The sequence below is a fragment of the Sturnus vulgaris genome, chromosome 1 (genome assembly GCF_052056855.1).
Source record: "Sturnus vulgaris isolate bStuVul1 chromosome 1, bStuVul1.hap1, whole genome shotgun sequence".
Taxonomy (NCBI): domain Eukaryota; kingdom Metazoa; phylum Chordata; class Aves; order Passeriformes; family Sturnidae; genus Sturnus; species Sturnus vulgaris.
Genome location: NC_142243.1, coordinates 78,407,524 through 78,425,326, shown reverse-complemented (window position 1 = coordinate 78,425,326; position 17,803 = coordinate 78,407,524). Strand labels below are relative to the sequence as shown.

Below are 17,803 nucleotides of genomic sequence, written 5' to 3'. Positions count from 1 at the left end.
AGAAATTATGACATCATAACACCAAGCACTGTCACTTTAATCAATCCCTGGAACAGATGTTAAATCCATCATTATTTTAAAGGCTTCACAATAACAGAGAGTATTTTTCTCACGGATTTTTCTTTCACCAGAAACTCCTGAGTGAAATCTGTCTGTGTGCATGACTTTTCTTGCTGTTTTAGAGGCATTCAAAATGTCCTTTGTTTCCAAAGGATGTGCACAGAGATAGGCTGGAAGGAACATGAGTGTGTCATATGGATGGATTATTCCCTATCCTCTGCAGAACTAATTGCTCTGAGCTCAGCTCTATACTAATAAGCTTCTAAGAGAAGCTGACCATTGTACTTTTTGATTATCTTAGCATCCTTGCCTCCCTGGCCCCAGGATTTAGAACGTTTAAATTACAATAGACCTGCATTTGGTTTTGTGATTTGTTCTCTTCTGTTTTATTTTATGAATCTGATGTCCTTGAACTTGTCTGGTTATCCACTGCCCTAACTTTGGACAAGGACTATATTCACTGAATACACTGAATGTTTAAGGGTTTCCAGGAATGGAAACACCAATCTCAAGAATATATCAATAGCATGAATATTTGGGTATTTTGTAACTTCTGATCATAACTATATATATATATACACACATACATATATATATGTATATACTTATAATCAATTGTGCACTAATCAAGACTGCATGGTTTTTAGGAAGTCATACAGTATAATAGAATAGTAAGATATTGAGATGTAAGCCAATATGACCAGTGTTTTTTGGCCTTAAATACATAAACAGACTTTCAGGTTTTCAGAACCAAGCAAACAAAACCATACTATAGACCTGTTGACTGGATTTTTTTACTAAGTTGCTGGATATTCAGTTTCCAGAAATATTCAAAATAGGTTATTCACTCTCCTTAAAACATACTTGTTTTTACATGAATGCATTTCAAAATCTAAAAAGTTATGACGCTGATTTTCATGCCTATTGATTCACAATGATCTCTACCACAAAGTTTCATTTTTAAATGATGTATTTTCTCTAAGATCCTGCTTTGCAAGCTGGAAAATGGAATATTTTCTGGACACTATACACACCTCACAAAAAGAAATAACCAAATTTCCAAATGAACAGTAGTGGAAAGAAGGTAAGGTCATTGTTTAACTTATCTCTGAGGTCCGTTGTTGCTACTTATTTATTGACAATGCTGACCAAACCAAAAAAAAAAAAAAAAAAGAAAATGAAAAACACAGACTGAAGTTAATTTTAAGTATTACACCATTTCTGTGTTCTTCTGTGTTCTGCTGACTGTGTTGAAAATGGAAATTGCCAACCAACTCAATAGCAGTCAAAGAAAGTATTCTGTAGAGTTATCCATGTCATACCTTCATAAATGTGAGTGCAATTCCTCTGTCCCCTGTCTGTTCCAAGACAGGTATATGCCCAACTCCTGGTAAAACCTGGGAAGCAGATTCTTAAACATAGGTATATCTTAGAAAAATGTTTTAATCAGGACAGGACATAATAAATGCCAAGCCTTGAGTCTGTGTTATGATAACTTCCTAAGGGAAGCTATTTTTTCAAGAAGAGTGTAATGAAAACCAGTAGTTAGAAAATAAATGTTTAGTGCATTTTTTTTCTTTTTCTTATTTGTCATTAATTTTGTATCTATTGAAATTTGCATTACTTACTCATATAGATCTTTTAAATCTTGTTTCAAAATATCCTCTTTGGAAGGTCATAACTGCAATGAGGGCAAAGTCAGGGCAGTGTCTGAAATAGTTATCAACACTTCTTAATGACTTCCATGGCACAACAGAAACTGGTAAGTCTAACTCCATTTGGAGGGTGCCTGAGATAGACTTCGGGTTCTGTATAAACCACAGGCTGATTGTCTCTGTCTGATTAAACATGAAGAGTGTAGCTTAGAGGGGAGCCAGGACAAGGCTGCCAGGGGCTTCAGATGAAAGCTCCATGAAAAAGAAGTAGTGCCTAGAGAAATCAAGACATAACGCCCAAACCAAGCATCAAGCCCTGCAGACCAACAGTGTTGCTTCATGTTTCACTCAATAGATGAATCTGCATGCAGGTCAGATGAAGTGAGATTAAGAAGGACATATTAGACAGTGAAGGAGTTATTTAGGCGGGATTTTAAAAAAAGATTTGTAATGCAAATATTAGTAACAAAAACCAAACCAAACCAAATCAAACCAAAACCAGCAGGAGATGCATAAGGAAATAGTTAAACTATTATTAAGGATGGTCAAAGCATGTGGTTAAGGCACATAACATTCTGAATGCACTCATGATAATTTCCTAATAACTTTATTAAAAAAATTTTGTGGGGGAAGTACTTGAGAATTCAATGTTGACTGTCTCCATTCTTTTCTGAAATCCTATTTTGTCTAAGAAGTTCTCTGTACTTTGGAGAAGGATATAGCACACGTAATAAGACTGGTTGTTTTGCTAATTATTCCACAACTTCAACTGGAGTCAAATGTTGACCATGATCTTGTTAATAACTTGAAAATAAGTTTCAAGATATAACTTGAGATTTTGTTATTATTATGAGGGAACAGAACTGCCTTTGTTGTTTTGTTTTTTGTTTGTTTGGGTTTTTTTTCTTTTTTTAATGGTTTTCACTCTTGATGAGTGCTGTCCTTTCTGTCTTGACCTCTCCAAAGAGATAAGCCTTACCATTATGTGAATTTGTTCCTATCTAGTAGCTATTCTCTTCTTCATTGACTTGCTCTGTGACCTCAAATCATTGTTTCAGCAACTTTGTTGCAGTTTTCTCTTCAGAAAAAGAGATGTTCTGTCAGTGCCTGTCTCACCATAGGTGATGTTCATGTAATGTAAAATACTTTGATATATTTAACTGAATAATACTTAAGGAAGTGGAAATTATTAATCCTAGAATCATGATTTTAACATTTGAATTATTTTTTTCTCTTTTATTCTCATCAAAGAGATCAGTGTAAATCTTTTCTTTATCCTGAAGATAAACTACTGTTTTACATGGATATACACACACATATATTTTCATAATTTTTAGGACAATAAAAGGATTTTAAATTATAGGAGGAGGGGGAGGATATTTTTGTTTCTTTTTCTTTTACACGGCTTGAAGTTAGACCAGATTTACTCACATGAAGTAGAAAAAAAATTAACTACAGTATCTATAATAAGATGCAAACAGAATGGGTAATTCCTGTTTCCCTCCACATTTTTGAAGAGCTGAAGAATTTTTTCTGCTATAGACTGGTATTTTTTTCTTCACTTCATGCCTTTCTGTAAGTGATTCTAAATTTTTCATATGGAGTGTGTAGGAATCAAACCATGACCTCTTCCATTTCATAATTACTAGCCTTTACAGAAATTAATGTATTTACATGTTCTGTGAAATTTAGAGTTAAAAAAAAAAAAAACCAAAAATAAAAACCTAACACACTTTAGGGATTTATTTTGCTTTCTTGCAACAACTCTCCTTCCATTTGCTTCAGTGACAATGGATACAGAAATATATGTTCCCATCCCAAATTCCTCTTTAAATTCATTTTATTGTTCACACCTCTTGTTTATAGCTAATTAATATAACATCTAATTTTTATAAATTAATTTGGTTTTAAAATTAAAGGCAAATGTTTATTTCTTTTCATCACTTGTTTTACACAGCACATACAGTCCTTTTTTTTAAATATTGTTTTTCAGGGGTTTTAATCTCACCATTTTAAATGCAAATGTTGTAATGGCAGAGAGAAAGGGAAAGCAAATACTTTCAATATTTTATTTTTTCATTTTTTAATTTGTTCTTATCAGTCAGCTACCTGTTGTATATGAACATTTAGTGCTCTGTTACCTCTTGGTATTTGACAGGGTTTATTCATCAGAAACGCTTATTAAAAAGAAAAATATGTTTACTTCAACAATCCCTGCAAGACTGAATTATCAGAAGAACATCATTTTTAAAAGTTGCATCAGTACCTACAACGTTTTTATCAGTGTGATATATTAGTGTTTACTTCCACTTTAACTGCATAGAAGTTGTAAACCAGAACTTTTTTATGAGAAGCAAATTTATTCTCAAAATTTGGAAATTTAGTTTAATTCAGTTCTTAATTGAAAATATGTAGTAACAGCTAGAAGTTCAAAGGGCAAAAATGGTACTGGTGGTGACAGCAAGTACAAATTTTAAGTTAGGTAGATTAATTTTATGAATGAGTAGAAATATAACAATATTCCATTTAGTATCTCTGTCTTGGTCATTGTTATGCATTATGAAAAGTTAAATCAGTCAATTATATCAAAAATTCACAAAAAACACTGTTCCCCATGTAGGAAGATAAGAAATATTTGGTTCTGTATCTTTCTCCTTTCCATAGTGTACCCTGATATACCATTCATGGCTATTGTCATTATAGTTCAGAATTTTTTTTTATAATGTTGTGTGGGAACAATTCATACACAGACAGACATGTTCTGAAGAAAATCTTAATTAGAGAAATATTGGCAATTACAATTTACAGATGGAAAAAATAAAGTAAAATTAATATAAAAATTTATTCAAATTTTATTAGTAATTATTTCCAGCATTAGCAATTATTTTTATGGCAGGATATGGGCTAAGAATTCCTTCTTGTAGCTGAATCAACCATTATAAAAACCTTTTTTGAGATTCTGGCAAGAGTTTTACAACTAAAGAAAGGGAGAATTGCTGCCATTTCTCCTTAGGTTCCTTCTTTGCAAATAGACAATAGGTTAAAAAAACTTGATCTTCAGTTAAATAACTCAATATTGTAACTCAGATTGTCATTTTCTTGTGCTCAAAATTAAAAAAAAAAAAAAAAAAAAACAAACAACAAAAACCCTGTTATAGTGGCTTCCATCTGAAATGGGCATACTCATGTCTGAAATGTGAAGAAAGTTGTGACTTATGAAATGTTCATGGAAACTGTAATGCTTTCTTTAATAATTTTGCTACATTCTGCTGTCTAAAAACAGAAAAGAGGGATTTCAGCAGGGTTTCTTGACCATAGATTGTGTGAGAAGAAGTTTGCCCAGTGTGCTTGTGCTGCTACAGGAATACATACAGCAACGATTGGACCATGGTTATGTATTTCCAAAACTGATAAATGTACAGGTTCCTCTTTCGATTGATACCCAGCTTAGTGTTAAATTGACCAATTACATGGACTAGGCTAACATTTTTTTCAGTTTCCAGAAGACTGAAATGTGTGATGATTCCTGCAATACACAAGATTTGATGTATCAGGCACATAGAGGAAAAAAACACTGGCAGTTGCTTGTTGACAGCTTCACTATTTGTTGTCAAGATGACTATGACCCTCTCCCTGACAGACAAGACATTGCACAAAAACATCCTCTGATGCTGTCAAATCGACCTTTTTCGGTAGTCACATACTGTTTTGCTCTGATGTCTTTTGTACTCTATCACTGGGCCTGCAGGTGCCAGTAAACCAGTAAAAATAATATAGTCAAAGCACTTACCCTCTCCAGAATCATTCCCATAATGTAATCAGGGGAATAAATTAACAACATAAAGAAAAATATCTCACTAAATACATTTTCCTCAGCGTCCTACCTTTTCATGAACAATAAATGATTGCCTGGAAATAGATAATGATGGGTCTGCAGATTGTCACTAGTCTAATCTTCTTCTCCCAGGCTTGTACTGCAAGGTTTAGAAATACTAACCAAGGAAGTTTTAATAAGATAGAGCTATTCTACGAAAAACAATTACTTATTGTGCCAAGTTCCTGGGCCAGACAGATCTTCAAGTCGGGCCTTCATAGATCTTTTCACTTATGAAGTTTGACAAGAACAAGAGATTTTAAGCTCAGAAAAGCCGCTTTTATTAAAATGAAAATTATGTTTTAGCTGGCAGTTGGAAATTGCCACTGCACACAGAAGAGGACTCCATTCTCCATGTCCACTGTGTCTTTAAAACAGGTGGTTTTACTTCAAGCCTTGTTTTCCTTATGAGCTTGTCAATATGCTCAATCCCAGTGAACTCCACAGGGGAGGCTCCACCCTGCAGGCACCTAACCTCCATTCCTGTTGTCCCAAGGGTCCCACCCCCTTGGGGCGCTCTGAGCACACTCAGGACATCCCCAGGGAAGGGTGGCTGTGACTAAGCCAAGGGCAAGCATGGAGGTGAACTATAGAGTAGACTCCATGCCATTGCTGCTAGGTTGGGTATTGGAAGACCATAACTTTTTCCACACCTGAGAGAAGCATGGAGGGAGAGAGAAAAAAGAGAAGAGAATTGGAGAAATAGTGCTGGTTTTGCCTATGTTGAATTGTCTTACACTGACTTTGGTTTTAAAAGTAACTTTGCAATTATTTAGATGCCTGCATTTTTGCTATGGATGGAGTTTTAAGTTAGAGCTGCTAAATTTAAAAAAAAAAACAAACCAAAACATTGCATATCATTGCATACTGGATGTTCTGTCCCCAAAGAGGAGAGAGAAGGGATAAGGAAATGGAAAAAAAACAAGGGAAAGAAGAAAGGGGAAATTTGCAATAAAAGGTTTGAGGATTTCCTCATTTCTTAAGTTTCTGTGTTTATTTTGTTTCAGGTTTTTTTTGTTTGTTTTATGTGATTTTTCCCCTCAAAACAAGTTTAGCTGATTTAACAGTTGTACTTGAAAAGCACACACAGAACCCTTGAGAACAGAATAGACAGGGCTCTAAAGTGATGTACAGGCTCCAGGCTCCAGGAAGGGGATCACTGTCACCTTTCTGGCATGTGGTTTTTCGGTTTGTCATGAAAACCTCCGGTATAATCCTGTCTCACTGAGAGTTCTTTACCTAGTACTTAGCTGTATTGACTCTATGTACCATCAAAAACTTTTTCCTGGTGAGGACTGTAAATCAACCCTATGACAATATGAACCCAACTTCTTGCCCTGAACATGACAAGAACTTCAGATTGTTTTTTTAACAGCCTTTTATGTAGCTGAAGAAACAGAAGCTGTCAGATCTCATGACAGCTGTTCTATCTGTACCAAACAATGCCAACTCACTCTTGTTATTCATGTCTTTGAAGCCTCTGATCATTGCAGTTATTTTCAAAAATAATTCTTTATTTTATATGAAATATGGTGCACAAATTTGACAGCAAAATTCTAGCTTAGGCCCATTATTGTAATGTAACATTAGAGATATTTCGTATTTAAATTGTTTATACTTGGGTTATGCAGGATGTGATTAGATCTCTTCACTATTTTTCAAACTTCAATCGAAAATGTATTTAGGTTGTCTGAAATGACTGCTGTCCTTTCTAGGAAAAAAAAGAGTCACTCTGTGTTTGGAAGATGTAACATTTGTCTTTCATAATTTTCTTCCCTGGCCCTCCAGCCTTCTTTTTAAAACAGCAACATTTATTCAAGATTTTGGGTTTTTTAAAATTTTTTTGACAAAATAAATTTTACTTCGAGAAATTTTTCAATAAGGTTTATGTTGGAAGCCTTCAGAAAATAAATTATTTTTAAACAAGTAAAGCTATGGCTCTTTATCGGTGTTTCCAATTAGATTATGAGTGTGTCTAAGACAGGATCTTGTGGAATTTTTATTTTTTTTTCCTTTCTGTTTGTCTGCTTCAAATTTAGCTTTATTTTGGTGATTCATCCACCTAGGATATGGCTGCTTGAAACTAGATCAAGTCTTTATTGGTTTTTTGTTTGTTTGTTTTTTGTTTATTTTCAATTTTCCATAGTGCTAAGTTTAAAAATATCAAAAATTATTCTGTTTCTAGCCGTATTTACTTGCTGTCCTGATTGCAGCAGTTTTACAAGGGAGGGATAAATGGAATGTAGCTATAACAAAGTAGAGGTACACTTGAAATTATGAAGGGAGAGTGCCCCTGCATTATTCTCTCATCCTTATAGGTCATTCTAAAAAAACTGACTCTGCAGAGGGAAAATAGCAAACATTGGAAAGAAACCCTCGCAGAAAAATTGCATAATTCGATTTAGGTCACAGGTAAAAAAGCAAGTTCTCTCTCACACTACAAACACAAGATTAAGATAAAAATTCAGAAAATAATATTAGGTAATTAGTAAAAGCTACTGTGGAAGAGAACATTATGCTTCAGGGTGGAGCAACTGAAGTTGTTACTGGTTAGGGCAGTGCAGTGTTGCCAAGAGCTGTGTGGGTCACCCCTGTGGGTCATAAACTTCTTCCTCCCAGACTGCTCAGAGCAGAGACTGAATATGGCCCAGGCCTCAGCAACATGTTCAGAGGACATGAATGAATGAGGATAAGACTAATGAAGAAAGTGCTTTACTGCTCTCAGGTTTCCTACTTTGCTGCTTTTCCTATTAAGAAGGAATCTACTCTGGACTGGTAGGTGTACCAAAGGCAGAGAGCAAAGTAATGTGAAATAATACTTTCAGCCATTAGTATATTTACAGTCTATATTTACAAGAAAATACTATCCAATTCCATTAAATAATAAGGGAAAAAAAACCCTAAATACCATTCAGGGTTCATTTGAGTGAATTTTTTTATAAATAACCAGTCTGATGAGGTTGGCAATTAAGTGATACTTCTTTTATTGTTTTTAAGTTAAATATTTATTAAGTTAATAATTATTTATGAAGTTTAATTAAGTTGTTTTGGGTTTTTTCTCTCTCTTCTCTTATAAGACAGACTACTGTAGCACACAACCTTACTTGTAGATGTCTGAATATTTATAAATGCAGATTACAAGAAAAAATTGGCTTCATTTACATACGTGTTGTACCCTGCCCTTCCAAAAACCAAACCAAATTAAACACTTCCCCCCACCCCAAATAACCTACCATCTTACTATTTTTCTTTTTACTTTATACATTTTAAGACACACAAACAAATGTCATGAAACAATTCTTTGGTTAACTTGTGATAGAAGAGAGATATTTCTTCCTATTGCATCCAATTGAAATGCTGCTTATGACATGCAGAACCTAGTTAATTTATTTTTATGGAAGTTATTGAACAGGTTATTCATGAGCAGCTAATTTTGAGCAGTGACATTTATTCTTTTATTTAATTTTTTATTTTCCCCTTTTATTATGAGAAAGAAAAGTTGCAGATGGTGTGAAAAAATGTTTTTATTCTTGTTTGTTTCTTCTTTTTAAAATTCTTGGATATGACAGGTATTTGGTTGTAATGTTTATGATTGGGTCTGACGTATATTGTATGGTACTTTGCCCATTATCTGCCCGTCAAGATCAGCAGCCTTTCATTAGCAAAGTGCCTGTTTGATAGAGGGAGAGGAGAGCTTCTATGTAAAAATGTAATTAAGTGACTTAAAGGAGAGAAAATCTCATCTCTTGAAATCACTTCAATATACTGCTGCAAAAGATAAAGGACCACATTTTTCCAAAATGGCTGATGATTTTGATCATGTCTGCTTCTTCTAGCCTAAGGATATTTCGTAAGGACCAGAGTTAAAGGTAATTGGCATTTTGCACAAGTGATGTCCATTCAGTGGGTATCAGTTACATCATTTAGAAATGGAGACACATAAAATCAATATTATCTTTGGAAAATAAAATTAATTTTCCCCTGAGGGTTAATTGGTAAGAACCTTCTGTGCAAGTTTTTTCTCTGATTAATAGACATCATCCTCATCGGCATTTTTATAATTCCTGAATTGCTTGTCCATTTCCTCTGTATGATTATCTCTGGATTGTTTGTTAGGAGGTGAGTAGATTTGGTACACTTTTCTCATAGAAGGTCAGTGTTTTAACTTTCATTTATAAGGTTCTACAAGGAGCTTAAAATTAGTAGCAGCTAAGAGGCTGGATCTAAGGTCCCTCCCTCGCAAAAGAAAAGGAGATTCCCAGATATGACATACAATCAGGTGTTTATTTTTTCAACACCTTCTTCTTTCATGAAAAAAATTATTGGATTCTTTTTCTTCCTTTAAAAATAAAGTAATCGCACAAATTTAACTACTAATGCTATATTATAAACCACTTTTTCTGCGAATTCTTAGTAGGCAGAATCAAGTTTTACAGTTGTTTTCACTACATCCTCTGAAAATTCCTCACATTAATAATCGGATTGAAATATGCATCTCACTAGGCAATAGACATTTTGAAAGAATGTAGCCATTTTTATATTTTAGAATTTATTTTTCCTTCTTGTCTAATTTTTTAAACAGGACTCAGGTACTGCTTTCCTTACATGTCTGATTGAATATTTCATTTGTAAGCTCTCCAGAGCAATATTTATCTCCCTATGCATTTTATAAACAATGCATTTTATGCATTCACCTGTATTTGAGACACGAATTCTCTGAGTTTGCAGAAGGAAAGAAAGATGGGGAGTGGACATACTGTAAGCTGTCTGGATTTACCTTGACTCCCATCACATTCACAAGGCAATTGCTCTGTATATATCTCCTGTACTTGAAGGGTGGCTGCCAAGAATTCAACTATAAAAATTACTATTTAAGATAGCATTTCAGGTATGAGGGAGAAATTCCACTTGTGCAACTTAGTGGAGCCTGAGTCCTCTCACAGGGGCCAGACTGCCAGCCGGGATTTGGACAGTCCAGTGGTCAAAGTAAGTGTCCAGTTTCCCTGCTGCTGGTCTGAACTGGGCTGGGGTCTGAGCAGTAAGAATGAGGGGTGTGGGGATGCCACAGAATAGCTGTTCATCCTGTGTACTCATCCTTCTTAGTAAACAGATTTTATCTCGCTATGTCATTCTGCATGATCCTTCCCCACTGCCAATAACAGAACAAACTTAAAACAAAATAAAACATCAATAAAGTAACATTAGTAACAAAACACAACCAATGACCAGATGGATAAAAATTGTATGATAATAGAAACAGGGTGGGAAAACTAATTTTTAAATATTATGGCTATGATAACCTAGAAGTTTATTTTCTGATAAAAAAATTCTTAATTCAGTTTATTTAAATTTTAGTATGACATTTCTTATTCTACCCCAGTAGCCCATCTGCCTGTGCATATCCATATTAAAGAGGGCATAGATAAGAATGCTTGCTATGCACTAGTCCCCATGGGTTGGAATAAAAGTGCTCTTACTTCACACGTACTAGTTTGCTAATTACTGTCACTTTGAAGAGGAGAATACTAAACCTGATATTTCAGCCTTTCTCAGAATAATGTTGTTCAGTGGAGTTGTTGGGGTGCTTTTTCTTTCTTAAAAAAAAAATTTCTTCTTTGACTTCTTGTTGCAGCACCTCCCTCTTGGTGCTGTATGTCATATGTACCTAGGATAATTTGAACTAACTCAAAATGGATTTACCATGATTTTATACCACTGAGAACGGAACTGTGGTAATTTCATCATGGTATAAGTAGTGTTAAAATTAATGAAACCACGTGGAGTTCAGTGCAACTCCTCTGGAACACAGGCTAATAATTGGGGTGATTTCCATCTGTTTAGCGAATCAGTGGTGCTGACCTCTCTCAGGGGTCTTTCTGTAATATTTTGCAGTGAAATGTAAAAAAAAAATCAACATGTAATTTGAGTTATAAGAAGTGAAACATATCAGATCCAACTACTCTATAGCCATCTGTTTTTTCTTCCTGAACTTAAATTTATGCTAATAAGGTCCAATAGTTTTTAGTTAGTTTGTAAAAAATAAGATGAAATCTTACCTCACTCTGGCAAGTTTACATCTGTTGTAATATAGCATGTAAGCATTCCTTGTGTGAAACAGGGATGGTGGTGATGGTCTTAATGTAAGCTTAATTTATTTGACTGTTAAATTGGTTTGAAGTCAGTCATCTATATTCAGTGGGACTGAAATTGGAAGCAGATCTAATATTTGACATTTACTTCTCTATGACAGATTTCTATTAAAAAAAAATCAGTCTATTTCTGTCATTCCAGGTAGACTTACAGCCATGGAGTTTGAATTATTGTGCACATTTTAGTATGCTTTCTTGACAAGTCTACTCAATACTTAAAAATACTTGCAAACAAACTGGGGTTTTTTTTAGAAATATCTCTATGCAATTAGTTCATCCTTTCTTGAAGATCCTTTTGCCTATGACAAACCTTCCTATTTAACACACTGATAAACAGATTTAGCAATATAATTATTTGTCTTTGTCTTATTTCTGCTACTTCATGTCAGAATTTATTTCATGGAAAATGGAATTGTTCACAGGTGCTAGTATGAACAAGGTAATAATCAAGTTCATAGTTATAAGAGTTGACTTCTTTGACATTTGTTTCTTAATATAGGGAGATGATTTTCATGTTTTCCAGATGATCATGTCTCCCATGACCAGAGATATTAGCTAATGTTCAAAAAAACTTTGGAGCTTTTATCTACAAATGTCGAAATCAGTTTAGTAGCTAGACACCTGAAAATGAGAGACTTATCTGACAATAAGAGCTAGTGACAGTATTATGGATGAATAACAGAAACTGAACTGGACATTTATTAATTTAAGCCATTAAGATATTTCCTTAGTTGTAAGTCATGCTGGGTGTATAGTAAATCTCTGATATTCTAGATCTTGATAAAGATATTCTAAAAGTCAGATCTGAGGAGAAGGAGACACCAGAGGGCTAAATATCTAGAAATTTTTGAGTTTCATGTCATCAGAAAAAATAGGACTGGAGACAACTGGAATTCAGAGGTTCCATTGTTGACAACATCTAATGTAGATAGCTCTCAAAGAATGTAAAGCCCTTCAAGTCATTAAGTATGATTTTCAGTTTATTTCAGAAATTACAAAACCCAGATATTTTTTCCTCAAACACTACACTTCTACTTGGAATCATGGAGAGACAGCAATTTTATTGTTAATAGAACTGTATATTTCACTTGACAAAGTACACAGACCAGTGCACTGGCAATGCCACAAGGTGAACGAAATCATAACTTTTCTATTCTCTAATCTAATATTTATGTTTAACAGTTGAAAAAGGGATAAAACTTGCATGGGCATACGTAATAAGAAATTGGAACTTTCTAGTCTGAAGAGTTTCCTTTTTTTTTCACTGAACTTTTTAGTTTCTCTCATACTTTTGAACAATTGTGGAACCTCAGGTGGTCTGTGATGTGCTTTGACATAACGAGAAATTGGGACCACTGTGGTACAAAAAGCAAAACAGCTGTGAAGAAGGAGTGAAATACCAAGGGTGTTAGATGCATCACCTTTAAAGAATCCTTTAAACACAAGGCTTACCTTGCCCACGTATTGAGTATCTGGACCTGTGTACTCCTCCAGCAAGAAAAATTGATTCCACATCCAACCACGTTTGGTGCGGTGCAGTGTTTTTCCATCATTCTCTGACAATCCTGTCATCCTTTCACTGTGTGAGTGCTTGTTAGTCCTTTTTTGGGATGGCGTCATATGAACCACATAAAACACAGAGCTCCAAAGCAAAACTGTCAGAAAGGAGCGAGTCCTCATCATTTCCAGAGGTGCTGTTAGCCTCCACTCCTCTAATAATTCACCAGAACAAATTTTTCAAATGTTATATTCCTCTTGTAAGAAAAACCTAGGGGACAGAGAAAAGAATTTGTGTAAGTTGCAATAACTTTTTTCCCTAAGGAAACAGAAACAGAGTCTAGTGATTACAACAATAACCCATGGGAATGACAAATAACCATGAAAATTACTCAGAGAGTTTTAACTCAAGTTCTTTAATGCCTTTTTTCATCTTATACTAGTTCAGTCACACGGTATATAGACATCAATTTAAAACACAAGCTGAGTAAAATACTTTATCTGAAAGCCTTAGCTACCAGCAGCATCCTGGCACAAGGAAAGAGCTCAAATAAGAAATATTCCAACCTAATCTCTTCCAGCTGAGCCTGATCCTCTCTTAGTATCTGTTCAGAACTGTCTACAAATCTGAATTTTCTGTTACTTTATGATTAATATATCCTATACTTTCCCCTTTGCTAGGCCCCAATTGTCCAGAGGATCTTCTTCTATTTCTGCAGAAAGGAAGTAATAAAATGAAATTTCTTAAGTATTATTGAAGCCTTCCACAGATTCATTAAACAAGAGCAAAAAATACTTGTTAGACCACTGTGGGTTCATAGGAATCCTGCTGGGGTTAACAAAACTCTGTATTTGGAAAATTATTCTCTATTTGGAATGTTTTTAATTTTTCCCTGAATCACAACTGAGTGAATGGGAATTTTCATTATATAGAACCTTACTGTAATTAGTATTTTTCTGAAAATTACTGTGATGTTTTATGTGGAAGTATGTAAGCAATGTTTATTAAACCAAATCAATCTCATACTCTATATGACAGTACAACTGAAGTGCCTGATGTCCCAGTCTTCTCCATAATTTTTTTCACGTGAAATCTGATTTTGCTTTAGGATATTTTTAGCTGAGCTGTCATTGATATTATAGAATTTATAGTAAAAAAAATCAGCTGCAAAGTACATTTTCTTTGAGAATCCTTGTCCGTTTACAGTGATAGTAGTGTGAGGCCGCAACATTAACATATTTTTAAATTTTAAAAAATCATACAAAATTATCCCTCTCTCTTCTGCAACCCAATATTTTCAACGCCTATTTTCACTCTGTTGTTTATTTGTTTAGGATTTTTATAGAAGACGGGAAGGTATTATTGTCTGTACAAAAGTTCATTTTGGAAATAAGATGCTTTTTGTGAAAATTATTAGTCAGTTGAGAACCAAGACTTTTTAATGGAAAACATTTAGTGAATTGTATTATAAGGGCCTTAATGATTAAATTACTGGAATTACGCCCTTGTGTAAAATTGTCTTAAAATGATGATATTCTGTATGGACTCAGTGTCTTTAGTAGCAATCCTGAAGGAGGATCAAAGTCTAAGCATTTTAGTGACTTTATAAAGAGTTTTAGCTGAGTAAGAAGTGAAGGCTTGGAATATTTATCCGTTTCTAAGATCACGTTGAAAAGCAAAAACTAAACAACCTAATAGGTGTCATATTTATGCAGAAGATCATCTATATCATGCATGAAAACTTGTTTTCTTTTGCTTTTTATTTTAATTGAAGAATCAAAGCACTTAGTAAATTAATTTGCATAAAATTATGAAGGTACACAGATCTCAGCATACCTTCAAGAATGTGTTTTCTTTGAATTCTGCTTTTTTCTGTTGTAATACTCAGTATGTTCCTGTTGCAGGCAGAGGAGCAAAGTGCAACTCTCTTGTGGTTAACTTAATATTTGTACATTTGACATTAACTGGAGAACATGTTTAGTACATGATGTTTGTGCCTTGTGACTGAAATTTACTGGATACAGATCAAAAGGAAAAAAAAACCAAAACCTAAATTCAGCCTATCTTGTATCCATGTTCAAGTTTGATGAGTTGAATTCCTTGAAAAATATTAGACTGAAGTAGGTTTTGTCACAGAATAAAGTTATTTATTACGGTAGAGCATAAAACATCATTGCTTGTACTTCAAATCCATTCCACTGCCTCATCTGAGGCAGATTGAAGGGACTTCTCATGATTTTTAAATTAGATCCTGCTTAAGGTATTGCAGAATGAAAGCAGGCAACAGCAGGAACCTTTGGAAATACTTTGGAAATACTGTTTTCAGAAGTCAATCAACTTTGCCCAGTGACTTTCATGAAGTTTCTTATCTCTTCTGGAGATATTCTTGCTTGATGTGTCCTCAAATAATCCTCTTTCATAGCTGCATTTGGATTGTAGCTCAAGAATCCTCTTCTATGCATTCTGAATGATAATATTCAAATGTTCATATTAATAAAATTTTGGATTTGGTTACTTTTGCCTTGATATGAATTATGTGTTGTTATGTTCTGATAAATATTGTGTTTTTATAAGGTCGTGTTATAGTCTGATAAGTATTGTGCATTTTAAGGTCGTGACTGATGTATTTCTCTAATTTCTTGAACCCTACTGTCTTTTCTGCAGTAAAACATAATGAACCATAAACCAAGCAAAAATTCCTAAAAATAACATGCATATTTGGTGAACTTGTAACACATAGTGAATTTATAAAACGACTAAAAATTCTAAAAATGTCTTTCTAAAATCTGTAAAAAAAGCCTTGAAAGACTGCTGTGAAAAAGAAGTTATTAAAAATGCCAAAGAGGTAAAATTTTCATTTCAAAATGTCCTTATTTCAAAACCTAGACAAAACTAACACTCAGATGATTTAGTCTGCTTTGATTTTATTCTCTTTTTTATTTTGAAACAGAGGAGGGTGGGTGACATCAATATATTTTCATTTGGCCTTTTAGAGATGTATGATTGCATATTCAGTTTGGTGATAATTTAAAATGTAAGTAAAATTTCAAGTGCTTCAATTTTGCTATTTCAAAACTGCATATTTTTTATTTCCTGAGATTGCCCTCATTCCTTTCTGTCCAAACACTATTTGCCATACTCATTTAAATTCAGAAGAGGTTTATACTACTCCTTTCTTTGTACTCAGAGAAATTCTTCAAGGTGGGCATTGGCTTATGCATTTTGTCTCGTAGTCAGCTGTTCAAGCAGGTCAGGAGTTGCACTCTGTAGACTCAGAAGGTGGAGTTTAATACTGAAACAAAGAGTTCTGGTATGGTCTGGAAAAGTAAGACCAACTTTTCCTTTTCAAAGGAACTCAGTGCACCGTGCACAGATATTCTGACCTTACTAGAAGAAATTATATCTGTGCAAACACCAATTTTTCACACAGGTCTTTTTCTCAAAAGAATCTAGTTTCCCATATTTTGTCCCAGACAGGGCAGAAGTTAAACTGAAATTGCTTTAAACATGTGGTTTTCTGTACAGCGCTGCCCTCTACTGATTTCCTTGATAATTAGTAGGACTTTACTACCTAGACGAAAAGTAGCATCCTTAATGTCAAAAAGAATGAAGCAAAAACAAAAACAAAAAATGAAGCTACAGCACATTTTCCCCTGCTTTTTATTTTTGCTATAACTGGACCTTTTCTGTGTAATGAAATACTTATTATTCTGGGTCATTGTGTCTGCTGAACATTATGATAAACATCTAATTTTATTTTTCTTCTAAGAGAAGCGAAGATCTTTAAAGAATAATTTCTTTTTTTCCAAGCAACGGATCAATAGTCTATATGCAATCTCTTCTCACTTCATTTCTGCTCCCATCATTTAATCAGTAAAATGTCAACTTCTTGTTCTTGTCAAACAATAGAAAATGGTTTTCTTTCTAGTTATCTTGGAGACTTCTCTTAAGATGGGGAATGCATGTGTTAAACATGTTAATGCTAAACGTTTTTTAGAACCTGCTTTTCTCCCCCATTTTTCAAATCAGTGGACTGAGTGGAGGTAATAAGTTTGTTTTTTTGTTTTTTTCATTTGTATGGTTTGAGGGATATGTGGTGATAGCATAGAACCATTGCAGTCTCTCCTTGCAGTAAGGGCTTTGATATCAGAATCCTATAACAGTTCCAGGTAAATGAATAATGTCTGTATGAAAAACATTCTTCTCCTGAGCATAGTAACAACTGGAAAAAATTTATCTCTTGAAGTCCTTTTGAATGCAAAATATTCTATTTAGATTGTTCAGGTGTAGTGTGAAATAAGCCTTGCCAGGATCAATAGCACGGATTTGTTACTGATGATGCCAATTTAAATGTTTCTATAGCAATTGCCATGGCAATGTTTTTAATTAGTGCAGCACAGTCACTCATAAGCATGACACGAAGAAAAGCTAACCTTCAGCAACTTGATAATGTATCCCACAGTAGTCTGTTTCATTTGTTAACAGTGAAGCAAAATTTGTGTCCTAAAATAAAAAGATCTGGTGCTAAAATAGCTAAAAATAGCAGAGTTAACTGCAGCAGCAGTGC

General features: G+C 34.1%; 1 protein-coding gene across 3 annotated transcripts in view; it reads right to left on the bottom strand.

Moving 5' to 3' along the window:
- CDH9 (cadherin 9) overlaps positions 1-17,803 on the bottom strand; it is a 97,663-nt gene that overhangs the window by 54,612 nt on the left and 25,248 nt on the right. For all 3 annotated transcript variants that reach the window (XM_088170540.1, XM_088170553.1, XM_088170549.1), the window contains exon 2: positions 13,191-13,506. In XM_088170540.1, coding sequence (XP_088026666.1) covers positions 13,191-13,421 — 231 coding nt within the window. In that variant the 5' untranslated portion in view covers positions 13,422-13,506. The remainder of the gene's footprint in view (positions 1-13,190; positions 13,507-17,803) is intronic.